The sequence below is a fragment of the Myxocyprinus asiaticus genome, chromosome 33 (assembly GCF_019703515.2).
Source record: "Myxocyprinus asiaticus isolate MX2 ecotype Aquarium Trade chromosome 33, UBuf_Myxa_2, whole genome shotgun sequence".
NCBI lineage: Eukaryota > Metazoa > Chordata > Actinopteri > Cypriniformes > Catostomidae > Myxocyprinus > Myxocyprinus asiaticus.
The window spans coordinates 11,473,652-11,500,503 of NC_059376.1; the positions used below are offsets into that span (position 1 = coordinate 11,473,652).

A 26,852-nucleotide genomic window follows, 5' to 3' on the forward strand; every position below is an offset into this window, starting at 1 on the left:
CAATGTACTTCAAATGTGTGGCTGCAGTCCAGACATACACATTTTCATGATCAGTTGAAATTAACAGCTTTAATATACTAAAATCTTATTTTTTTCCAGGCAATTGAAGATGGGGGAAGAGTTCAGGAAACCTGTTTAAAAACAGTCATTACTTTTTCCGTTTGGTGAAACTAGTGGCACAAATAGGATAGTAAAATTTCTATTCCATTGAAGCATGCAAAGAAAAGGTCACATAGAGTATGCATGACATGATCTATGCTGCAGTGTGTGTTTGTGTTTGTACTGGGTGTGTGTATTACCTCCAGAGCTCTGTGAATCTTTGGTAGAGACTGTGTCTCCTTTATCAGAGCTGGATGGAGCTGGAAGAGCATCAGAAGTCTCCGATAGATTCTCACTCAGAGTCTTCAACACTACAGTCAGATCCTCTTGACTCAAGATCAGCTACAAAAAACACACACAAACACATCGATGGACCTTAGTCAGAGCAGTGGCGTATTTATTTTTTGGCTGGAAAATGAGGATATGAGGGATAAAAGTACAGTCTCTTCACTTTTGTTTTAAATTGGTGTTGATCATCAGCACATAAAAATAAATATATCTTTTCAAACAAAATTCAGAAGACAAAATCTCCAGAAAACATTGTGAAAAGTTGTGAAAAATAGATGAGATCTTGAAACTTTATACAGTGTATGCCATCGTACATACTGAAGTCTATCTCTCGCAGCCTGGTTTTCATCTGCATAAATATAACATTGTGTCAACATAAATATAACATATATAAACCTTTGTGATGTAATATAACAACATCACAAAGGTTTATAATAGCTGCATGCGCACACACACACACACACATACAAACACACACACAAACACACACACACACACACACACACACATACATACAAACACACACACACACACACACGCACACACACACACACACACACACACACACACACTTACACTCATGGGTTTGAGGTGAGCACTGATCTGAATATCAGGGATGCTATGATACCAGGAGGCGGAGAGATTGCGTTTGATTGACAGGTCCATATTGACTGGTTTGAGTAATTGAAGCTCACTCTTAAATTTTCCATCACTGAATGTGGTTCTGAGAAAAAAAGAAAAAAAAAATGAATCAAACAATAACAAATGTAAAGAAGTGTTATTAGTGATGTTTCAAGCACTATCACATGGATATGGAATGCTTTTAGGAAGTTGGCATGTGCTGCGTGTTGACATGAAACTGTATTCTCCATCTAAAACTATTATAAACAGCATTTTCAAGTTCTTTTATAGACACTATTTGAAGGAAATAAAAAAAACATTTGGACACAACAAGGAATACTTTCTACTTTTAAAAATGTATTTGTCACAACGCAGGACCATTTAAAATGAACTAGTAAAGGCAAAAAGGTCATTAAAAATGGCCAACACCACCCCCCCCCCCACCCCCACCCCACCCCACCCCACCCCACCCCAAAACAATACAAAACAACAAAAAAGTCACAGCACCTAAAAGACTGAACATTCATACAAATGTTAATGTTATGCGTTAACTACCCTTGTCCAAACATAAAAAGCAAGATTTGTAATACTCTTCTAACCTGTACATTTTCAGATCACTCAGTCCCACAGCCATGATGTCCATCACAGGAGGGATCTTTGTATGTGTTGGAGAGGTGACGATCTCAAAGTGGTTCTTTACAGTCACTAAACCCAGATCTGCCACAATGACATTGTGAGAGACAGAGGATTGTGGAAGGAAGACGACTGGAGCTTTGATGTTTACGTCCAGGCAGATACGAGTGCTTCTCTCTGCCAACTCCAGGACACCTGTGGCTGCTTTCTCCGCTGCCTGAGCTGTCACTTCTGCCAAAGCATTTTTAGCCTCCTGGAAATTATTGACGAACGCCTGAATAAGGAAAAGACAAAGAGAGGGAGAGAGAGACCATGAGAGAGATCAAAACAGATGCAGACAGAGGCTGCATTTAATCTAATTTAAAATAGACATTATAAAATAGATACACACAGTCACATGATCCTTCAAGCATTTTTTTTTACAATTTCAAAGTTATAAAGAAAAACTATATTTACTGGGAATCCAGAAAGAAGAAAAAATTGTGCCAATTTGTTTCTATTACAAATCTTTGTCTGTTTTTGTGTCACGGTTTTGTTTCCCTAAAACACTACTCATTTAATTTCATTAAACTAACTTTATTCAGATTCATAGTCAGAGAGTAAAATACATTGGTACATGAAAGTGGAACACCACTCACCAGTATCGAAGACACAAACTTGTTGAGGAAAATGACCTGAATACAGCCCACAGTCAGAGTGACGCTAGTGTCCACAATATGCATGTCCGTGTAGGCGTCCCCCTCTGTGGCATCCACGTGATTCACCATGCGGAAATCAAACACCTCCTTGTCTGCAATGGACACTGCCTACACAACATCAACAATCCATCATAAAATATATCCGCTTACAAAAAGTGAACAATGTCAGCTTATTTTTAATGATAAATTAATCAGTTCACACAACTATGCAGTGCAAAACTAGTTTTAAGTTTTGAAACAGTTTTAACAATTTTTACAAATTGATGTGGCATCATGATATTCTTGGCAAATTAATAAAGTGATTTATAAAGATCGATAAAGAATATTTTGCCGAAAATAATGTAAATCTCATTGCACAAAATATGCATTTCATATATTGCCCTTAAACATCCAAGAAACTAATAGGAAACAGTCAAAAATAAGCTGAGAAAACATCTAAAGCTATCTTTTACAGTACATTTAAGGAATAGTACTGGTGCCAGGTCTCCGAAGCAACCGAATTGGCCCGATCGCTAGGGAGGGTAGAGACACATGGGGTAACCTCTTCGTGGTCGCTATAATGTGTGGTTCTCGCTCTCAATGGGGCGTGTGGTGAATTGTGCGTGGATGCCGTGGAGAATAGCGTGAAGCCTCCACATGGGCTAGGTCTCCGCGGTAACGCACTCAACAAGCCACATGATGAGATCGGCGGATTGACGGTCTCAGACATGAAGGCAACTGAGATTCGTCCTCCGCCACCCGGATTGAGGCGAGTCTCTACACCACCACGAGGACTTAGAGTGAGAAACTGGGCATTCGTGGTAATAGTTCCGATCTACTTTTCATACTATAATCTGTTATCATTGAGTTCAGCATGCTTTACCTTTTTGTATAAAGCCTCTTTGTCACAATCCAGAATGACAATGTTCTTCAGGTTAGCCAGAATCTCCACTGACTTCTTCATCATCTGAACTTCAGAAACCAGTCCTGATGTGAGACAAAATATTTTTACATATCCCCTGTTTGTGTGTCTGTTGTGTATACATTTGTTCATGCTTGTGTATTACCCTCTATGCTGATCTCAGAGATTCTGGCTTTCTCTCCTCTTATGAAGACCTTCAGACAGTTCAGATCTGCTCTAATGTGCAAATTCAACACATCCTCAAACTTTGACTTCTTACTGGCTAAAAGAGAATAACCAAAAAGAGATAAATGACAAAATGAAAGAGAATCAAATGCAAAAAAAAAAAAAAAAGAAAAAGAAAAAAGAAAAGAAGCATGTGACAGGTTTGATTTCCAGTAGTGCTATAATCCATGGGCAGGAAAATGGAAATTAAAAAACAATAAATGTTAAAGGTGCAATATATAACATTTTTCATGTAATATTCGCCTTTTTTTTTTTTTTTTGCCAATGTGTGAATGGCATGTAACGCAACTTAAAAAATGACCCCTTCCCGGACTTCCTAGGTTGCCTATTAAAGCCTGTAGACTGTTTTTTAATGCGAAGGGAGCGGGTCGCTTTTGCTGGGAAAATCCAAAGGATGTGACGTTTATGCACGCTCCCAAGAGCCTTGCCTCAGACAGAAATAGCTTCTCTTCTGCTACTCAACAGCAACAACAAACTGCAACACTAGGTAACGTTATCTTAGAGATGGAATCCAGCAAACATCCGGCTCCCAGCACAAAAAAAAAAAACATTTACTGAATCCCATCTGGCTAAGAGGGAATGTGATCTTGGTCGAGCGTAAACTAGAGTGAACATCGGCAGGGCATTTGATTCCTGGAGGGACCTTCGTTCGGTTTTGGGGATCAAAACTGACCCTGAATTGGCGTTCTTCTTATTGGACAGGTAAGCTTACATAACTGCAAAGCATGTGAAATATAGTGCCATAAGGATTGATCTGTGTAATTTTAGCTAACTTGATCTTGCCTGCTAACGCTGACGAATTGCAAGCTACCTTGCTTTGTAACTTTCAAATAATTTAAACTATCTTCTCTTTATACTAAAAGTCAGGTATGCTGATTCACAGTAACTGACATAATGTTAATCTGTAATTATTCAGCAAGGTAAACTACAATAACACATGAAATGAATGCTAGACAATGTTCAAGATAATGCAAAAAGCTCCATTCATTAGTGTAATGTAACTTAGTTATAAAGAAAATATATACATTCTATGATTATAAAACAATAGCGCATCGATATATCAAAATGGAATCACATCAATACTGAATTGTGTCAACATATTTATAATGTACAGTCTATTTTATAAACAGCTACTGTCATCATCCACCAAATTTAGCTAACAGCTATTGATAAAGCTGGCTAGCTAGCTAATGCCGACATAGGCTATCGTATAAATGCAGTCAAAGTGTCATGCAAAGAAAAGTGATTACTGTATCCACACTTTGTTTTAGCCCTGTTCCAGCACTGGAGAGTCAAATATAATATACAGTCTCAAAGTTTGTAGTAAAACAATCATAACTGTGAAATTTTAATTATGCTACCTCATCTGTCAGCACGATGCCGGTGAATCACATTCAGTCTCTTTTGGATGATACTCGCGTCCCTATGGAGTGTGTGCGCTCGATCACGAGTAACAGGCAGCTGCAGTTCACTTAACAGCTACAGGTGTCATTAATAACAAGGGTTTCTGAATCTTACATACTGCACCTTTAAATGTTAAGAAAAATGTCAGAGAATAAAAAATTGCAATACTCCATATCACCTGATGGATTTTCAGAGATAAGTTTTTTTTCCTCTACTTTTCTCCCCAATTTGGCATGTTCAATTCCCAATGCGCTCTAAGTCCTCGTGGTGGCTTGTGACTCGCCTCATTCCAGGTGGCGGAGGACGAATCTCAGTTGCCTCCACGTCTGAGACCGTCAATCCACGCATCTCTTCACGTGGCTTGTTGGGCGCGTTACCGCGGAGACATAGCGCGTGTGGAGGCTTCACACTATTCTCCACGGCATCCACGCACAACTCACCACGTGCCCCACTGAGAGCGAGAACCACACAACCACACAGCGACCACGAGGAGGTTACCCTATGTGACTCTACCCTCCCTAGCAACCGGGCCAATTTGGTTGCTTAGGAAGCCTGCCTGGAGTCACTCAGCACGCCCTGGATTCGAACTCGCGACGCCAGGGGTGGTAGTCAGCGTCTTTACTTACTGAGCTACCCAGGCCCCCCAGAGATAAGTCTGAATTAAAAAAGGGAATTAAATTTACTGGATTTCTTGGTAACAGCAGACTCCTCTATTTTTGCCTCCTCTTCCTCTCCCTCTTCCTCCTTTGGTAGGATGGGCTGCTCCTCTTGTGTCTCCTTCTTCAGAGGTGGGAGGAGGTTATTCAGGAAATTTATTGAGTTGAGGAGCGCCTCAGTGTGCAGGTGCACGTCCAGTGAGGAGAAATTCACCTGTTACAAAGACCAAAGATAAATTATTTTCTTCAATCATGCCGAGTGGAGTGTCCAAGAAATTCAGTTCTACAAAGATTTGCAACTAGTATCCAGTCATTATAAGGATATGATTAGCTTTCTCATCAACTAATGAGAAATGCTGAGCTCTGACTGGTGAACAAGCTTACCTTGATTAGTTGCTCTGTGTTTTTATACGCGGTTTTAAAATCTGGCGCATTTTTGTCAGCCTGGGAAAGAACAGAGTGTCAGTGTTAATGTGTATCTTTTACATGTAATCTATCACTTTTAGCAGAGAAAATTTACCTTGATATATTCTAAAGTAAGCAGATCTTCCTCAGTGTTGTCCAGAGTGGTGATAAGGTGAACTTTCTTGTCCTCAGAATCTTTACACAAACACACAAAGATCTCACAAGTTTCCATTTTGAATATTTATTATAGTTTTATGGCAGGGAGGGGGTGGCTCGCTAGGGTTAGGGGCTTGAACACCATTCAGGATCATGTCTGACATAATCACAATCACCTTATGCACACTTACCCAAGTACTCTGAACACTCAAGGCAAATCTCACGAAGGAAGGTGTATGAGGACATATCAAAGGTGCAGAGTTTGAGTTGAGTTCCTAAACCATCAATAAACAGATGTAGAATGGTCACTTCCTGCCCCTTTGACAGGCGACACAGCTGAATGGAAAGCTAATGGGGGAAAAAGTGAGGGGAAAGGTGTCACCTGAGTGAAAATTATGATTTAAGATGCTTTAAGTCTTCAGATACAGTGACAAGAATAAGCATGTGATTAGCTGATTAGCTGGTTTTCTGCATTAACAGGTCATAAAATGTGATCTCATCTTCATCAAAGTCATAAATATAGACAAACACTGTAGTGCTTAAACTAACAACACACAACTTCATTGAACACATCCCACATTCACAGTGCTGTGGAAAAAGTAACTGGACCCTCGAATTTAATAACTGGTTGATCCTCGTTTGGCAGCAATAACCTCACCCAAGCGTTTCCGGTAGCTGCAGATAAGACCTGCACAACGTTCAGAAGGAATTTTGGACCATTCTTCCTTACAGAACTGCTTCAGCTCAGCCATATTCTTAGGATGTCTGGTGTGAACGGCTCTCTTGAAGTCATTCCACAACATCTCTATTGTGTTAAGGTCTGGGCTCTGACTGGGTCACTCCAAAAGTTGTGTTTTATTTTTTTGAAGCCATTCTGTAGTGGATTTACTTCGATGTTTAGGGTCATTGTCCTGCTGCATCACCCAACTTCTACCGAGCTTCAGCTGGCACACAGCCACCCTGACATTATCCTGTAGGATATCTTGTTAAACTTGTGAATTAATTTTTCCCTCGATGATGTCAAGCAGTCCAGGCCCAGAAGCAGCAAAGCAGCCCCTAATCATGATGCTCCCCCCACCATACTTCTCCTTTGGGTGATGTTTTCATGTTGGTATGCTCTGCCCTTTTTACACCATACGTAGTGCTGCGTGCTCTTCCCACACAATTCAATTGTAGTTTCAACAGTCCGCAAAACATTTTCCCAGTAGTGTTGTGGAGTGTCAAGGTGGTCTTTGGCTAACTTCAGGAGTGCAGCAATGTTTTTGTTGGAAAGCAGCGGCTTCCTTCGTGGTGTCCTGCCATGGACATGAATGTTTTCCATATAGTCGACTCATGAACAGAGATGTTAACCAGTTCCAATGATTACTTCAAGTCTTTAGCTGTCACTCTAGGGTTCTTTTTTACCTTATTGAGCATTCTGCGGTTTGCCCTTTGAGTCATCTTGGCTGGATGGCCACTTCTAGGGAGAGTAGCCACAGAACTAAATAGTCTCCATTTACAGACAATTTTTTCTAACTGTGGACAGATGAATATCTAAGCTCTTCAAGACAACTCTGTAACCCTTTCCAGCTTTACGTAAAGAAACAATTCTTGATCATAGGTCTTCTGAGATCTCTTTATTGAGGCATGGTCCACATCAGCAGATGCTTCTTGTGAATAGCAAACTCAAAATGTTGAAATGGTGAGTGCTTTTTATAAGTCAAAGTAGCTCTAACCCACACCTCCAATCTCGTTTCATTAATTGGATGCCAGGTTTGCCAACTCCTGACTCTAATTAGCGTTTGTTGGCATCATTAGCCTAGGGGTTCATATACTTTTTCCACCCTACACTGTGAATGTTTGAATGATGTATTCAATATGTACAAGAACAATACAATATTTTGTGTGTTATTGGTTAAAACAGATTGTGTTTGTTCATTATTGTAACTTAGATGAAGATCAAACCAGATTTTAAGACAAATTTATACATAAATGCAGGTAAATCCAGAGTTCACATACTTTTTCTTTCCAATGTAATTTCAAATGAACAAAATCTATATTCTGACAGTTCTTTTTAATGTTACCAGACAATACTTAGATTTTCCCAAAATTTTGACCAATACATTTCTATAACTTGTCCATGACATTTTCAGATGTTTGTGATTACTGGAAAGTTTCTTTAAAATCATTTAGATAAAATAATTTAGACTAATCCACCAATGACTCATTAGACGGATTTGACTGATTCACTGAAAAGAATGGTTAGCTTTCAAATTGAACATCACTGTGGCTTAGGGCTAGTCAATTAAATATATACATATTTTTTATATACAACCTCAATCCGAAAAAGTTGGGACAATACGAATATTGCTAATAAAAACAAAAAGTAGTGATTTGTAAATTATATTCACCCTTTGCTATATTGAAAGTACAACAACTACACATTACATGAATGTTTTACCTTGTGAATTTCATTGTTTATTTTAAATGTACAGTAATTTCAAATCAGATGATTGCAACATGCTCCAAAAAAGTTGGGATAGTCGAGTGTTTACCACAGTGAAACATCACCAGTACTTCTAATAACAGTTAAGCATCTGGACACTGAAGACACAAGTTTGTTAAGTTTAGAAAGTGGAATTTTCCCCCATTCATCCTTTATGTAGGTCTTCAGCTGCACAATTGTATGGGGCCTTCGTTGCCGTATGGTGTGCTTCATAATGCACCACATATTCTCAATTGGAGACAGATTAGGACTGCAGGCAGGCTAATCCAGCACCCGCACTCTCTGCTTACGCAGCCATGCCCTTGTATCCGGGCAGTAAGTGGTTTGAAGTTGTCTTGGAAAATGCAGGGACGTGTGGATGCAGCGGCGAGTGGTGTTGATTTACAAAGGTTTACTAAAGTAGTCCCAAGCCCATTTTCATGATATCCATTAGAGATTAATGACGTTTTTTAAGACAGAGACATCTGAGGGATCAGAGATCACAACCATTCAGAAGTGGTTTTCGGGCCTTTCACTTTACGCACCGAGATTTTACCAGATTCCTTGAATCTTTGAACTATATTGTGCATGTAGTGGGTGACATGCTCAACATCATAACAATGTTATTTCAAATCATCAAATTGTTATTATTCTTTTTTTTTGGGGGGGGGGGTAATTTTCTCCCCTTTTCTCCCCAATTTGGAATGCCCAATTCACAATGCGCTCTAAGTCCTCGTGGTGGCGTAGTGACTCGCCTCAATCCGGGTGGCGGAGGAGGAGTCTCAGTTGCCTCGGCGTCTGAGACGTCAATCCACGCATCTTATCACGTGGATTGTTGAGTGCGTTACCGCAGAGACCTAGCGTGTGGAGGCTTCACGCTATTCTCCGCGGCATCCACGCACAACTAACCACACGCCCCACTGAGAGCGAGAACCACATTATAGCGACCACGAGGAGGTTAACCCAATGTGACCCTACCCACCCTAGCAACCGGGCCAATTGGTTGCTTAGGAAGCCAGACTGGAGTCACTCAGCACGCCCTGGATTCGAACTTGCGACTCCAGGTGTGGCAGTCAGCGTCTTTACTTGCTGAGCTACCCAGGCCTCCTAAATTGTTATTAGTCTTAAATTGCCCCTGTCTCAACTTGTTTTGAGTGTGTTGTAATCATCCGATTTGAAATTACTGTACATTTAAAAAAAAATAAAAAATTCACAAGGTAAAATATTCATATAATGTGTAGTTGTAGTGCTTTCAATATGGCAAATGGTGAATATAATTCACAAATCACTACTTTTTGTTTGTCCTTTTTCATAGTCCAACTTTTTCAGAATTGGGGTTGTACAGGTGCATCTCAATAAATTAGAATGTCGTGGAAAAGTTCATTTATTTCAGTAATTCAACTCAAATTGTGAAACTCGTGTATTAAATAAATTCAGTGCACACAGACTGAAGTAGTTTAAGTCTTTGGTTCTTTTAATTGTGATGATTTTGGCTCACATTTAACAAAAACCCACCAATTCACTATCTCAAAAAATTAGAATACATCATAAGACCAATAAAAAAAACATTTTTAGTGAACTGTTGGCCTTCTGGAAAGTATGTTCATTTACTGTATATGTACTCAATACTTGGTAGGGGCTCCTTTTGCTTTAATTACTGCCTCAATTCGGCGTGGCATGGAGGTGATCAGTTTGTGGCACTGCCGAGGTGGTATGGAAGCCCAGGTTTCTTTGACAGTGGCCTTCAGCTCATCTGCATTTTTTGGTCTCTTGTTTCTCATTTTCCTCTTGACAATACCCCATAGATTCTCTATGGGGTTCAGGTCTGGTGAGTTTGCTGGCCAGTCAAGCACACCAACACCATGGTCATTTAACCAACTTTTGGTGCTTTTGGCAGTGTGGGCAGGTGCCAAATCCTGCTGGAAAATGAAATCAGCATTTTTAAAAAGCTGGTCAGCAGAAGGAAGCATGAAGTGCTCCAAAATTTCTTGGTAAATGGGTGCAGTGACTTTGGTTTTCAAAAAACACAATGGACCAACACCAGCAGATGACATTGCACCCCAAATCATCACAGACTGTGGAAACTTAACACTGGACTTCAAGCAACTTGGGTTATGAGCTTCTCCACCCTTCCTCCAGACTCTAGGACCTTGGTTTCCAAATGAAATACAAAACTTGCTCTCATCTGAAAAGAGGACTTTGGACCACTGGGCAACAGTCCAGTTCTTCTTCTCCTTAGCCCAGGTAAGATGCCTCTGACGTTGTCTGTGGTTCAGGAGTGGCTTAACAAGAGGAATACGACAACTGTAGCTAAATTCCTTGACACGTCTGTGTGTGGTGGCTCTTGATGCCTTGACCCCAGCCTCAGTCCATTCCTTGTGAAGTTCACCCAAATTCTTGAATCGATTTTGCTTGACAATCCTCATAAGGCTGCGGTTCTCTCGGTTGGTGTGCATCTTTTTCTTCCACACTTTACCCTTCCACTCAACTTTCTGTTAACATGCTTGGATACAGCACTCTGTGAACAGCCAGCTTCTTTGGCAATGAATGTTTGTGGCTTACCCTCCTTGTGAAGGGTGTCAATGATTGTCTTCTGGACAACTGTCGGATCAGCAGATTGTGTAGCCTAGTGAACCAAACTGAGAGACCATTTTGAAGGCTCAGGAAACCTTTGCAGGTGTTTTGAGTTGATTAGCTGATTGGCATGTCACCATATTCTAATTTTTTGAGATAGTGAATTGGTGGGTTTTTGTTAAATGTGAGCCAAAATCATCACAATTAAAAGAACCAAAGACTTAAACTACTTCAGTCTGTGTGCATTGAATTTATTTAATACACGAGTTTCACAATTTGAGTTGAATTACTGAAATAAATTAACTTTTCCACGACATTCTAATTTATTGAGATGCACCTGTATTTGCAGTGTATATGAAAGTTCACTCCTCCATGACTTTTACACAATTAAAAAATAAAAATTCCCTGATAAGTTTTCCATGATCTCTGAGGAAAATAAAGAAATACATTTTTAAACTACAAGTTCAGTGACTTGTGTCTCTAAAGTTTGTCATGTGCAGCATTGTGACAGGGCATGTTAATAAGGGCATAATCAGACCTTGTTGATCTCAAATGTCATGAGGAACTCAGTCATATTCTTTTTGGGGTCTTTCAGCACCATGGACAGACGCTTTTCAGAGGCAGAACTGAGCAGAGAGTCTGATGAAGCCTCAAAGAACGGCAAATCTTCTATCGGTGAGCTGGGAGCATCGAAGAACAACTCCTCATCTGATAAAAAACAAACAAATCACAATGTTTTAATATTGGATTTATAGGGCAGATTAAAAGGGATGTGGAGATAGTATTACATCTTTCCTTTAAAACATGTACACATGTTTGTATGACTACTATGACTGTGAGTATGTATATAAGACCTGAGCCGTATATGATTGATGCACGCAGGTCATCTATGGCTGGTCTTCGGGGCGTGAGCTGAGGGGTGTTCCCTTGTTTGGACATCTAAAGAGATTAAAGTAAATATATGACTTACTTGTTTGTACACATACACAAAAACAGGAACATCAAAAACCCCAACACAACTACAGAACACTGAATGGCCTGGTGGTCCTTTATTTAAAATCTCAGGTTTGGCCAAATCTAGACCTGGCAGAAGCACTGAAATGGGTTTGTGTAGTAACAGGAAGGCCTAACAAAACATCATTAAGCTTCAGAATTAGTGATAAGCCAGGGGTTTTCAAACTTTCCAATGCAAAAAAAAAAAAAAAAAAAAAAAGATATGATGACCTCCTTGCCAGGGACCCCCTTCCTGAAATATAAAAGCATCTATACATTCACTGAGCACTTTATTACGCACACCTGTACACCTACATATTCATGCAATTATCTTATCAGCCAATCGTGTGGCAGCAGCGCAATGCATAAAATCAGGCAGATATGGGTCAGGAGCTTCAGTTAATGTTCACATCAACCATCAGAATGGGGGAAAATGTGGTCTCAGTGATTACGACCATGGCATGAGTTTTGGTGCCAGTCAGACTGGTTTCAGTATTTCTGTAATTGCTGATCTCCTGGAATTTTCACGCACAACAGTTTCTAGAGTTTGCTCATAATGGTGCCGAAATAAAAAAAAAAATAAAAAAACATCCAGTGAGTGGCAGTCCTGCGGACAGAAACACCTTGCTGATGAGAGAGGTCAATGGAGAATGGTTCGAGCTGACAGAAAGGCGACGGTAACTCAGATAACCACACTGTTTTTTTTTTTTTTTTGAATTTAACAATAATACACATAATATAAACACAGTGTTTCGGATGATTAGATATTTGTGGTTTGTGTGGAATATTTAGTATCTTTAGGTATATATGAAATGCAGTTTTGGTGTAGTGGGAGAAAGAGAAAGGTGATATTTTGCATATATTACTCTGTCTGGATCACTACCGCCCCCTTATGCAATATTTTTGTCCTCATTAATTCAGCCTTTTCTCTGAATTTGCAGTGGCCCCCCTCCATCTGAGTTTCCACAGTCAGTGTGGCCGGCACCTCCGTAGTCCCATCTGGGGTCGGAGCCATGTCTTCAGAGAGCTGGTTTGTTATCCTTGGATGCCATTGTGGTGCATCTAAGTGTGAAGTGTCTCATTCACCGTGGGTCACTGCAGCCGGTGTGGCCAGTACACTGCCACCAGGGAGAGTATACTCACTGTCTATACCTGTGCACCTTGAAGCTCTTGGATTGGAGAAGAAGCGGTGGAATGTGTTAAGATGAATGAGGCAAGACTACTTCTCCCATAAAGTGTCTGGAGGCTATAGTGATCCAGACAGAACTCCAAATGCGATCATCCCCTCCTCATCTGTACTCCTTCCTTCCCATTTGTTTCCTTTCACTCTGTCTGCTATTATTTGTGTTAGGTGTATGTGAATGTGCGGTATGCATGTGATTGTACAAGATGTGTGTAAATGTATGAAATGTACAACAGTGTTAGTTTTAACAATAGTATCGTCAATAATGTTAATGTGTGTTATTTTTGTCAATGATATATATCACTGACAAAAATAACATACATTAACATTATTGACAATACTATTACGTATACTATTATGTATACACACATACATATTTATACATATACAGTACATACATACACACATACATATCCATATACACACATATGTAAAAAAAAAAATATGTATATATATATATATATATATATATACACACACACACACACACACACACACACAGACACGCTGGATTTCAATTAATATAATGGAGCACAACACTGATGCAGTCATGGGTTTATCATGATATGTGAGGAGGAGAAATCAGTTCTCTAAGTATTGAAAAAAATGGGGACCAGGTCTGTTTGAAGGGTTCATTGTTATTGTGTATGGATGCAGTTCGTTTTCTTTCTAACGTTCGTTCGGAATCTCACTATGGGATTCACCTCAGGTGTATCAGACACTGGAAGCAATGACACCATGTCTGTCAGTGGACAGACCAATCACAGCAGTGATAAGGGAAACCCACCTTCCTATAAAAGTCAGGACTCGCAAAGTGTGGTCGCTAAACGGTTCGTTAGATGAGCTGTTCAGGTACGTCGCAGAGCTTTTACTTTTGCAAATATATTCACTGTCGAAGTGAATATACTTTTCTGCTGTGTTGATATTGTTTCTCTGGGTGTTGTAAACCAGCGCGTCAAGGTGGGTTTACGTGTTTTTATTTCGGTAGAGTTAAAAGCAGTTATAGATTCTACTCTCTCCTGCACGTTAGGGTGATGTGGCAGATCGGTTGGTCCTGTCACATTAAGAAGAGAACCGGGGATTAACACAGAATCGAGTAGCACGTTGTGGTGAAATGGCTCTGTGCTCTTGAGTTCAGGTTTCTGTCATGGCAACTGCAAGCTCACCGGGCAGCGGAGCGAAGGGAAAGGATCCCTCCCATCTGTGCGCGTGTGGATCTATGATCTTGCCCAAGGATTCCCACCCACTATGTATCGCCTGGGTCTCTGGGACAGACATGCACAGGCTGCACTCGCTAATCCCGAGTGTTGCCTGCACTGTTGCCAGTTCATACGACAAGTTTTGGAAAGGAGGATATGGGTCGCAACATCGAATAATGGGGATCCCTGTTTTTCTCCGTCCCCAGCGGAGAAAGACCCCCACCCCAGCTGCAGCAACAGCAACAGCGCAGCTGGGGCAATTTAATGGATGAAGTTTAAATCTCCCCCTTTGGCGGGGGACAGGGAAAATTAGAAAGAGGATTACGATGATGATCGCCTTTTGGAGGACGATGGCGAGGAGTATGAGGATGATGCTATTCTCCCCGCTCATTCTCGGCCGGGAAGCGCAATGGACACGTCCCTCTCTCCTGTCCAGGGAGAGCTGGACCTGGTTGAAATATGCAGATGGGCGGCAGCAAAACTCTCCATCGAGTGGCCATCACAGCAGGCAGGCCAAGGTTCAGAGAGAGACCTGTATGACGGTAAACGGCTGCCGACTGCCGTGATTCCTGCCATCCCAGTGTGCATCGCGGCGATGCAACGCTTTTGGGACAAGCCGTTTTATCATAGAGTACCTGTTAAAAGTTTCTCTAGGCTGGATGTGCATGGGATGGATGATCTAGGGATGTCCAGCCCCACTCCGGTCGAGGCATTGGTGGCGAATCACCTCCACCCCGATCGCCGGGTGGCCTTTTCGTCCACTTCCCCTTCATTGCCGGGATGGACGGAGAGATTGTCGGCTTCCATTTATCAGAAGATCTATCGATCTTCAGCCTTAGCCATAAGGGCTCTTAATGAATGCCACCTTGCTCCTCACAGCGTATCAAGCCGAGCTGATGGAGGAGATGGGGCAGCAAATTGAAACGGGGTTGCCAGATGCGGCATTGTGGGAAGAGATCTGCATCACTGCGTCAAGAGGAGCCATCCAGAGCTGCGGCTACAGCTTGGGTCTCACCGTCGTGGGCGAACAGGCTCTTTGGCTGGGTTTGTCGGGCTTGTCTGAGAAAGAGAAGACAGACTTCCTGGAGACCCCGGTGGAACCAAAAGCCTTTTGGGGGCTACAGTATCTACGATGCGGCAGCAGTGCGATTTAAAGAAGAAAGATGGGAAGGTGTTTGAAACTTGCCTTCCCTGAAAAGTCACTGCTCGAGCTCCGCAGCCATCACGTTCTGGGTTCCCAACCCATTTTAGAGGTGGGCAATCTAGATTCAGGACCTAAACCAGCGAAAATTAAGTTTCATGTTGTACAGCTCTTGCAAAAAGTGTTTAAGGAGAGTGTTGGCACCAGTTCCCCCAGAGCCTCTCAGTTTGCATTTCCCCTCTCAACCCACAGGGTCAGAAAAGAGAGAGGAGGACAATTTGCATGAAAACATGAGTGTGACAAAAATGAAACGATTCTCTATCAAAATCAAATTAAATCAAATCACTTTTATTGTCACACAACCATATACACAAATGCAATAGTGTGTGAAATTCTTGGGTGCAGTTCCGAACAACAGAGCAGTCGTGACAGTGATGAGACATATGCCAATCTACAATAAACATCAAATCTACACAACACAATTTAAAATCTAATATACACATAATTACACAACACAATATACAAATAATAACATACAATGTACATTATACAATACACACAATATAGAATACACATTATACAATAAAAAAAATAGTACATATAGTATCTATAAAATGTACAGTAGGTTGTATTGTATTGTACTGTCATTCAGGCTGTCAGTTGAGAGTCAGTTGCCAGTGTGTTGTTAAGAGAATATAATTTATGACAGTCCAGTGTGAGATAATAAGATTAATAAAGTGCAGTGCTGATGTATATTGATCGTGAGAGATCAAGAGTTCAAAAGTCTGATTGCTTGGGGGAAGAAGCTGTCATGAAGTTGGCTGGTGCGGGTCCTGATGCTGCGATACCGCCTGCCTGATGGTAGCAGTGAGAGCAGCCCATGGCTCGGGTGGCTGGAGTCTCTGATGATCCTCTGAGCTTTCTTCACACACCGCCTGGTGTATACGTCCTGGAGGGAGGGAAGCTCACCTCCGATGATGTGTCTGGCAGTTCGCACCACCCTTTGCAGGGATTTGCGGTTGTGGGCGGAGCTATTGCCGTACCAAGCGGAGATGCAGCCAGTCAGGATGCTCTCTACAGTGCTGGTGTAGAACCTTGTGAGGATGTGGCGGTTCATTCAACTTGTCAGTGATCAGACCTACCACCGTCGTATCATCAGCAAATTTAATGATGGCATTGGAGCTATGTGTTGCCACACAGTCATGTGTGTACAGGGAATACAGGAGTGGGCTAAGAACACAGCCCTGCGGGGCTCCAGTGTTGAGGGTCAGTGATGAGGAGATGTTACTGCCCATTCGTACCACCTGGCATCTGCTTGACAGGAAGTCCAGGATCCAGCTGTTTAAGCCCAGAGCCTGGAGTTTCTCATCAAGCTTGGAGGGCACTATGGTGTTGAATGCTGAGCTGTAGTCTACAAACAGCATTCTTACATAAGTGTTCCTTTTCTCCAGGTGGGAGAGAGCAGTGTGTAGTGTAGATGCAATGGCATCATCAGTGGAGCGGTTGTTGCGGTAAGCAAACGGCAGTGAGTCCAGTGAGGCAGGCAGCACAGAGCAGATGTAATCTGATTAGTCTCTCAAAGCATTTGCTGATGATGGGGGTCCGGGTAGCCCAGACAAAGGGCTCCGCTGGCGTGTTTGTAAACAGTGGGTCGGCATTGAGGAATTTGAAGTCCGGTTTACGGTGTGTAATTGCAGAACCAATGTCCAAAAGTGTTTGTCTGTCGTAGGCAATAAGGAGGACAACATCCAAGACAAAAAAAACATAAGAATTGTAAACAAAACAAACAAAAAACTACAATGTTGTTTCTGAGCTCGCAACGCAGCAGCTATACTCGGTGCCATCTTGAGTCCACAGGCAGTGGGCCAAGGGCACAGCAATGTGAGAAAATAAACTCAAAAAGCTCTCAAATAATGTCTAATTTAGAGCTGCAATCCCCAGAACCACTGCTAGATGATGCCGCAGAAACATCGGTGAGTGAGAGCTACAACGGGCCCCAGCGCGTATGCGCAGTCCACTCTGGGTTTTATCTACAATAGAACGGGGTTATCGCCTGCAATTTGCTTAAACCACCTCTCTTCAACAAGGTGTTAATGTCAACAGCGGAGGGTGAGTCAGCTCAGATTTTGGAGGAAATAGCCAATTTGCTGAGCAAAAGAGCTATAAGGGTGGTGCCGGCGGAGGACAGCCATCAGGGCTTTTACTCTAGGTATTTCGGCATCCCCAAGAGAGGGGGAGGTCTCCGTCCCATTCTGGACTTGCAGAACCTCAACAAACACCTCAGAAGGTACAAATTCAAAATCCTCATGCTCAAAACGCTCTCTCAATTTGTTCGTTCCAGAGATTGGTTTACATCAGTCGATCTGAAAGACGCATATTTTCACATTGGCGTTTACCCGTCACACAGAAAATTCCTAAGGTTTGCTTATCAGGAAGTAGCCTACGACTTTTTGACGGTGCCTTTTGGACTGTCCTTAGCACCGAGAGTGTTCAGCAAGTGTGTGGAAGCAGTGCTAACGTCACTGAGATTAACGGGTCTCAGGGTGTCTGCTTAACTAGACGATCTACTGCTACTGCTCATGGCAGCAAGCAGAGATTGATACGATCTGCAATACGGGAGTTGACTATATCCCATTGCGAGATACCGAATGAATGTTAGAAAGAGAACTTTAGGTTACACACGTAACCCCGGTTCTCTGATAACAGAAGTGAGGTATCTCACCACACTTCCCTCCTTGCTGTTGCACGGAGAAGAGATATGTGGAGAATGAAGAAGAGACCTTTGGCAGTGTCTTTTATAGGGAGGTGGGGATCCCTTATCACTGCTGTGATTGCTTTGTCGGCTGACAGACGTGATGCCATTGCTTCCAATGTCTGATATGCCTGAGGCGAATCCCATAGTGAGATACCTCACTCCTGTTATCAGAGAACCAGAGTTACGTGAGTAGCCTTAAATTTTTCCAGATTGGAGTGCACTGATAACAAACTGAGCCAGTGATTTAGTGAAAGTTTTGTTCTGTCTTTCCAGTTGAGTAAAATGTGTTTTTTTTTTCAACAGTCAATGAAATTAATAAGAATGGCATGAGATGTTTAGACATTTGTAATGTAGACACGTCTCCAAGTAAAACTATTATGGGACAAACTGGGATGCTGATGACAAGAATCTCTGATAGCCTGCTCATGACCTCTGACCAAAAGTATTATTCATGTGGACAAACTCAGAAAGCATTAAAATAATAATCGGTATAGGCTGGACAATGTGGACAGATGTTATTTTGTATGTAACCCATGCGGTGAAGTTTTTATGTTGTGATATGTGTTCTATGGATATTCTTGTACTGGATTATTTGAATTTTGCTATTGCAAGACATGGAGTATATGTTGTTGCAAACTGCTTGCCAGTTGATATTATGGTCTGTACCAATGTCAGCAATCCACTGTTGGATTGGAGCTACTATGTTTTTGTTTGTGGATATTATTAATTTATATATTTGTAACAGTAGTTTCTTTGATTTTAGGGATGCTAGGACTTGATAGATGGGAGAGTTACAGTTTTTCAGAGTGCCAAGGCCGACTGATTTTTTTATGACTTCTTTGAATTGTATATATTGAAAATCAGTTTGAATGGGGATGTTGTATTTTGACTGAATAATGTCAAATGTCATGAACAGGCCATCACTGTATAGATGGCCAAGGCTGGCTACTCCTCTCTGACTCCATGTTGGAAAATAAATGGTTTTATTATTCACAAAAAACATTGGGTTGTGCCATATTGGTGTGTGGTTTGATGGTTCCAGATTGAAATGTAATAAGTCCTGTGCCTTCCACCAAGAATTCATGGTCGTACCAATGGTAATATTTTCTTTAAAACTAGGAATAGATTTGTCTATTAAAGGAAGATGCTTTATATCTAAACGCAGAGCCAGTTCATTTTTTATATCTAACCAGGGAAGGTTTGAGTTATGGATCCAGTGATAGATGTAAATTAGCTGCTGAGAAAGAAAGTAGAGACAGAAGTTTGGGGCTCCAAGTCCTGGGGGTGGCAGCATCATATTGTGGGGGTGCTTTGCTGCGGGAGGCATCCACTGTGCTACACACAAATGAGGGACTCTGATCTTTGCTGTGTTTGAGTAAAAAAAAAAACATCAGGGCCACACTGCCCCCTGCAGAAGAGGCTGCCATCCTCTTAACCGTTTAATCCGCCATTACCACATAATCCCATAAGAACACAGGTCGCCAATGGGCGTGTTGTGGGCGCCGCCGTTCGCCGTAACTTGTCCTTCTAGCGAAGGACTATTAGTCTGTGGTTCATAGGCGCTCTTTTGTTTACCAGCCGCCAAAGGCCATCTCAACAGGCGTTCAAGGATGCAGAAAAAGAGATAAGTAAGAAAGGAGAGGTCCTTGTCAAACCACCTCCATATGTGCCCTCAGAAGGTCAGTTCCCAATACTCAAGGGAACTGTAGAAGTTTTAGGAGAAATGCAGATGGAGGGTCATGTGGAGTTAGAAAAAAAAAAGAATCAAGTCTGGGGGTTAAGACCACCGAAGAAGAGACAGGATAGAAAAATCAGAGAAACCTGCCTTTAGATTGTTATGAACAGGAGGGCTATTGTTTTGTTGTGTGCTTCCTTTATTGAGGTCACTAGTTATCAAAGCCACGGTTAAGCAAATGGAAATGCTAAGATGTCAGTTCTTTGGGCTTTTGGAGGGTGAGTAATTTATTCTGTATTTTTTTTTTTTTTTTTTTTCAGTAAAACTCAGATACTGCAGAAAAAATTGCAGTGAGCAGAATAGCATCTCAGAATGCACAACATGTCGAACCTTGAGGCAGAAGACCACCATAGTGTTCCTTATAAAGTGTTCAGTGAGTATACATTTTCATGTATAAAGCATGATATTATGAAACATGTTGTTTGATATTTTTGAAAGTATGCATCTGTTGCAAGGAAGGGCAGATGAACACAATGTTTTTTCTAATAATATAAAAAACTATTTGCAGATTTGGTTTATTTCTTACTGCTAAAAATGATCTAGCTCTCTAAAATAATCACTACAAATCTCATGGTTTCGGAATGATTCAACGTTAAATTCTGCAAATGTTAACTTTTACTTTTGTTCTTATTCTAATACATTTTTTACACTTTTTATTCTCACTATCAAATTTATTTTTCTCGGACACCCTAGCTTGAAAATCCCTGGTCAATGCAGATTTATTCAGATGATATTTGGCCATTTTTTAGATTACTAGTATCAGCTGGCAACCGTTCCCGTTTAGCAGATTAACACAAACTGTAGTTCATTGAGTCATTTCCAAAATATACTGACACCATTGTCGGTGGATAACGCACACATTCTGGTTCCCTTTTATCGTGTAAAATAAATTCATTTCATTTCAGCATCATCATTAATTTCAGCAGTTTGTGCACATCACATTTGCTTTAATTACACTGTATTACAGACAGCCACACAGAACACTAAGAACCAAATCAGGTCACAATGCCAATCATGTCTACAACCACAAGCCCATAAATATAAACACACACAATGTTGTTGTTGTACCTTGGGTGTAACTTGTGGTGCTTTCATCTGAGGGGCGGGTCGACTCTCAGGAAGTGGAATGCTGCTGAGCAATGCCAGCACACCACGCACTTTATCATCAGAGATCCGCAGAGAGAGCAGCGGAAGTTCACCGTAAATCTTAAACCTGAATACACACACATACAGACAATAAACATTACATTTATCAGTATTTTATTGATAAACCACACACCATATTACATGAAAAGAATCTCACAGCAGGCACGAATATTCCTGATTTTCTACTTACTTGGGCATTCTTGTGTCTGTGACCACCATGGCTCTGCTGAAGACCACCTTCAGGTCCACAGGCTCCAGGATGTGAAAAGCAGACTGCCTCAGTTGACGAGCCCTCTTCCAGTCACCACCTGATACAGCACATAGAGTACTTAAAGGTCTGTAAGTGTTTTAAGCATCTACATTCTTTTAAAAATCACAGAAGTACATTTACAGTTCAGCTCTGTTCCAAAATATAGTGAGCTGCCAAACTAGGCAACATTTTTGGCATCATATGTGGCACTGTATTGAAAAGGTGGACTGGAATATTCATTAAAATTTCTCCTTTTGTGTTCCGCACAAGAAAGAAAGTCATACAGGCTTGAAAACAACATGAGGCTGAGTAAATAATGACAGAATTTTCATTTTTAGCCAAACTTTTCCTGTGAAATTTATTGGAATCGACTGTGAGCGTTAGTGAAGTCTCTTGAGGAGTGCTATTTGTGTTTCATTTGGATTAGGATGCTGCCTACGTAGACAACAGACATCGAGGCAGCTCACAATGATTTGGAACAGAGCTATTGTGCGTAACTAGACACCTGCTTTGGTGTAGAGGAACTGTAAGCTGCTCAGCTGGACATCAAAACTGTCGTAAGCTCGAGACATGATGTCTTCTATAGTGCTGCTGCCTGCAGACAGCTGTGGCAGTCCAGCTCTGCTCTGACTGGACATCTACATGCAACAAACACACACACACTTTTTAAATAATAAATAAATGTTATGTACCACAGTATGGCCTCATCTTACACAGAAGGTACTACAACTGAAGCCCAACACTGAAACCTAGCTTACGACCTTAAAATACCTAAGAAATGGTGTGCACTGCAATTGAAATATTTTTACCTGAAAATGGCCCAAATCCAGAATGGCAAGGTTGTGTTTGGGGTCGTAAAAGCCGTTCTCTGGTACGATGACATATGAAGCCATGAGGTTTATCTTCAGATCAAGAACCTTTTGAGTCTCAATGATGTACATGAGGCCTGCAAACAATGAACAAATCCTGTGTTTTTTTGTTTTTTTCTCCCCAATTTGGAATGCTCAATTCCCAATGCGCTCTTGGTCCTCGTGGTGGCGTAGTGACTCGCCTTAATCCGGGTGGCGGAGGACGAATCTCAGTTGCCTCCGCGTCTGAGACTGTCAATCCGCGCATCTTATCACGTGGCTTGTTGAGCGCGTTACCGCGGAGACATAGCACGTGTGGAGGCTTCACGCTATTCTCTGCGACATCCACGCACAACTCACCACGTGCCCCACCGAGAGTGAACCACATTATAGCGACCACAAGGAGGTTACCCTATGTGACTCTACCCTCCCTAGCAACCGGGCCAATCTGGTTGCTTAGGAGACCTGGCTGGAGTCACTCAGCATGCCCTGGATTCGAACTCGCAACTCCAGGGGTGGTAGTCAGCGTCTTTATTCGATGAGCTACCCAGGCCACCAACAAATCCTGTTTTATTACTAGGCACACATTTGATAAATAAGAAATTAAACCCAGGTGGAGGATAATCTGAAAATTCAGTTATGGGGATTTTTTAAAGATTCAAAGATTCACTGCCATGGCCTTTGCAAACTTTGGCAAGTCCAGCATCTAGTTCTTCTTCAGAAAAGCCCATTGTATCAACCTGGTATCTTGTAAACACAACTTTGTTTCCTGGTGGTCTGATAAAAACCTGTGCTCCCTGACTCACAGAAATTGTGTAAAGCCAGCAAATCAGATTGGATCTTGTCACATTTGTGTGCAATATGCAGTTTGTGGAGGTACCTGGGTGTGCAATCTGACACCCACACTGAAAGCAAAAATGCTGTATGATGACATATAATCAAAGTCAAAAATAATATATTTCATATTTAATATGCAGTTGAGAGAAACTGGATTTAATCAATCAGAGATCACTATGGCGGGTCTACCCAGCGCAATGTGGCAAAAATAGAAACCAAACAACCACCAGAATGCCCTGCTGCTCATCTCTTGTCATGGCTGGTTTGGACAAAAACTCAGATTAAAAAACAAAGCTTTAAAGCTGAAGTTTGTAATGCTGTGCCACTAGCACCAATGAATAGAATTAAACAATGTTTTAAAAACAGCTTTCTGAATACACCCCTCACCTGCAGTTGTTCAAACAGTTTGAAAGTGGAGATTTATAGTCAAAAAGGACTTAAAACTGTATCTGTTTCTCACCCACACCTATCATACCGTTACAGAAGACATGGATTTAACCACTGGAGTCATATGGATTTCTTTTATGCTGCATTTATGTGCTTTTTTGGAGCTTCAAAGTTCTAGCCAACATTCACTTGCATTGAATGGTCCCACAGAGCTGAAAAATTTGTGTTTAGCAGAAGAAAGAACGTCATACAAATCTGGGATGGCACGAGGTTGAGTAAATGATGAGAGAATTTTCATTTTTGGGCGAACTATTCCTTTTAGGACAAACTGAACTAGATAAACTTTCATTTATAATTGTAAAATTTAACTTATACTGTCTCAGTTTCTACAAGTAAAAGCAGGATGAGAATGCTCTGAGAAATATGTATCCTTCTCTAATAAAACACCCACCTGTGGAGGTCTTGTCTCTGAACTGTTCCAGCTTCATGAGGGTGGCGTTAGTCAGTTCGTCCAGCTGCAGGTCTTTAGGAGGCATGAAGAAAGCTGACAAACTGTTCACCGTCATCTAAAACAGAACGCACAAGCTTAAGATACACTTCACTATCTGTCCATGGGAAAGTGCTCCTCAAAAGAGTCCCTCACACTTACAGCATCATAGATGATCTCTAGCGGCAGGGAATCTATGTGCAGTATCTGGTCTACACATGTGTCCAGTGGATTGGTCTCAAACATCAGGTTCAAAAGGATTGTATCCTTTGCCCCCACGTGATTTGGTGACACAAGGGTAGGGGGCGTCTTGCCCCGAGGGAGACCCGACACTCCAAACGATGACAGCTGAGCAGAGATCCTGACAGATAAACCAATACATTTTTAATGCAATATAGCAGCATTTAATACAACTCATTCATTTATTGTTATCAAAGAATAATTCACACAAATGAACATTTGTGATTGGTTACAAGAATTAAAATCACTGATTAAACCTGGCCAAGTTTGTCATCTTGACGTGCCATATTTGAATATACGTGTGAATGTGATTTGATAGACTAGGGGAAGATTATCAGTGAATATCGACTGAAATTCTGTCCATTTCTCACATAAAGCTAAGAAGAATATAACGTATGAGTCGTATGGAGTCATTTTGGAGCTTGACAGCCTCTAGACACTATATGCTTTTGTTTTATGTTAAAGAGCAGCGGGAACATTCTTCATTATGTTTCCTTTTGTTTTCCACGGAACAAAGAAAGTCATTAGTTTGAAACAATATAAAGAAAAGTAAATGACAACAGATTTGTGTGTGTGTGTGGGAGGGGTTTGCTTTACTTTGTAAACTATGTAATAATATAGACATAAAGCAGTGGTTATCGAAAAATTTAATATGAAAAGAAAATACAGTACTTTATGGCCTGAGCCGCAGGTCTTTGTGTCAACGTGGTTTTCAGATCAATGACGGACAGTTTGATGATCTCTGGCTTCTCTCGGCTCTCTTTGATTGACAGAGACAGACTGAGCAGCTGGAAATGTATCTTCATATTTTCAAACTGCAAAAACAAATCAGTCAAGATAGTGTACATGATTTAGTGATTAGATTGATGCTCCTCATCATAAACATCTTAAGTGTGAAGTGTTAACTGAATAAATGTAAGAAATTATATTTTCTATAAATCTAAGTGAACCCAATTTTGGATCATTAGGATTTTGGGGGGTTATTTTTTCTATTTTGCATTTGACATTATTTTCATGACAATTAATTCATGATAATGACATTTTCTCCCCAAAATCTCCTTACTATGCAGAAAAGTTTTCCTTTACTCATTCTTATTCCCATTACTGTAAAACAGTTAGGCTAGGGGAAGACACTTTTCTTATTATTAAATTTAGTATAAATTAAATGGAATACTTTGCAATTTAAAATATACATATTTGTTATCATGACGCGCCATGTTTGAATATACTGTATGTGTGAATGAGATTTGATTTCTATAAATCTAAGTGAACACAATTTTGGACCATATAATATATCAAATAAAACTTATTTCTAGGACCCCACACCTATTTTCATTACTATATATATATATATATATATATATATATATATACACACACACATACATATATATACATACATATACACTGGCGGCCCAAAGTTTGGAATAATGTACAGATTTTGCTGTTCGGAAGGAAATTGGTACTTTAATTCACCAAAGTAGCATTGAACTGATCACAAAGTATAGTCAGGACATTACTGATGTAAAAAACAGCACCATCACTATTTGAAAAAAGTCATTTTTGATCAAATCTAGACAGGTCCCATTTCCAGCAGCCATCACTCCAACACCTTATTCTTGAGTAATCATGCTAAATTGCTAATTTGGTACTAGAAAATCACTTGCCATTATATCAAACACAGGTAAAAGCTATTTGTTTCATTAAATGAAGCTTAACATTGTCTTTGTGTTTGTTTTTGAGTTGCCACAGTATGCAATAGACTGGCATGTCTTAAGGTCAATATTAGGTCAAAAATAGCAAAAAAGAAACAGCTTTCTCTAGAAACTCATCAGTCAATCATTGTTTTGAGGAATGAAGGCTATACAATGCTTGAAGATTTCATACAAAGGTGTAAACTACAGTCTTCAAAGATAAAGGACAACTGGCTCTAACAAGGACAGAAAGAGATGTGGAAGGCCAGATGTACAACTAAACAAGAGGATAAGTACATCAGAGTCTCTAGTTTGAGAAATAGACGCCTCACATGTCCTCAGCTGACAGCTTCATTGAATTCTACCCGCTCAACACCAGTTTAATGTACAACAGTAAAGAGAAGACTCAGGGGTGCAGGCCTTATGGGAAGAATTGCAGCAAAAAAAAGTCACTTTTGAAACATAAAAACAAAAAGAAAAGGTTAGAGTGGGCAAAGAAACACAGACATTGGACAACAGATAATTGGAAAAGAGTGTTATGGATCTTAACCCCACTGAGCTTTTGTGGGATCAGCTAGACTGTAAGGTGTGTGAGAAGTGCCCGACAAGACAGCCACATCTATGGCAAGTGCTACAGGAAGTGTGGGGTGAAACGTCACCTGAGTATCTGGACAAACTGACAGCTAGAATGCCAAGATCTGCAAAGCTGTCATTGCTGCACGTGGAGGATTTTTTGATGAGAACTCTTTGAATTAGTTTAAGAAGTTCTGAAAAATTTTTAATATGTCATTTTTCACGTTATTAATGTCCTGACTATACATTGAGATCAGTTG

At 40.8% G+C, this 26,852-nt stretch overlaps 1 protein-coding gene across 2 annotated transcripts in view; it reads right to left on the reverse strand.

The window, feature by feature from the left end:
• The window catches only part of LOC127423953 (intermembrane lipid transfer protein VPS13A-like), an 86,243-nt gene that overhangs the window by 41,028 nt on the left and 18,363 nt on the right, over positions 1 to 26,852 (reverse strand). For both annotated transcript variants that reach the window (XM_051668671.1, XM_051668670.1), the window contains exons 17-35: positions 24,998 to 25,140; positions 24,248 to 24,446; positions 24,050 to 24,164; positions 22,336 to 22,472; positions 22,032 to 22,164; positions 21,467 to 21,584; positions 21,199 to 21,343; positions 11,979 to 12,063; positions 11,663 to 11,832; positions 6,278 to 6,434; positions 6,046 to 6,125; positions 5,910 to 5,969; positions 5,553 to 5,739; positions 3,386 to 3,502; positions 3,202 to 3,305; positions 2,280 to 2,447; positions 1,608 to 1,915; positions 964 to 1,111; positions 300 to 441 (exon numbers count right to left, since the gene is read on the reverse strand). In XM_051668671.1, the coding sequence (XP_051524631.1) occupies positions 300 to 441; positions 964 to 1,111; positions 1,608 to 1,915; positions 2,280 to 2,447; positions 3,202 to 3,305; positions 3,386 to 3,502; positions 5,553 to 5,739; positions 5,910 to 5,969; positions 6,046 to 6,125; positions 6,278 to 6,434; positions 11,663 to 11,832; positions 11,979 to 12,063; positions 21,199 to 21,343; positions 21,467 to 21,584; positions 22,032 to 22,164; positions 22,336 to 22,472; positions 24,050 to 24,164; positions 24,248 to 24,446; positions 24,998 to 25,140 (2,716 nt within the window). The remainder of the gene's footprint in view (positions 1 to 299; positions 442 to 963; positions 1,112 to 1,607; positions 1,916 to 2,279; positions 2,448 to 3,201; positions 3,306 to 3,385; positions 3,503 to 5,552; positions 5,740 to 5,909; positions 5,970 to 6,045; positions 6,126 to 6,277; positions 6,435 to 11,662; positions 11,833 to 11,978; positions 12,064 to 21,198; positions 21,344 to 21,466; positions 21,585 to 22,031; positions 22,165 to 22,335; positions 22,473 to 24,049; positions 24,165 to 24,247; positions 24,447 to 24,997; positions 25,141 to 26,852) is intronic.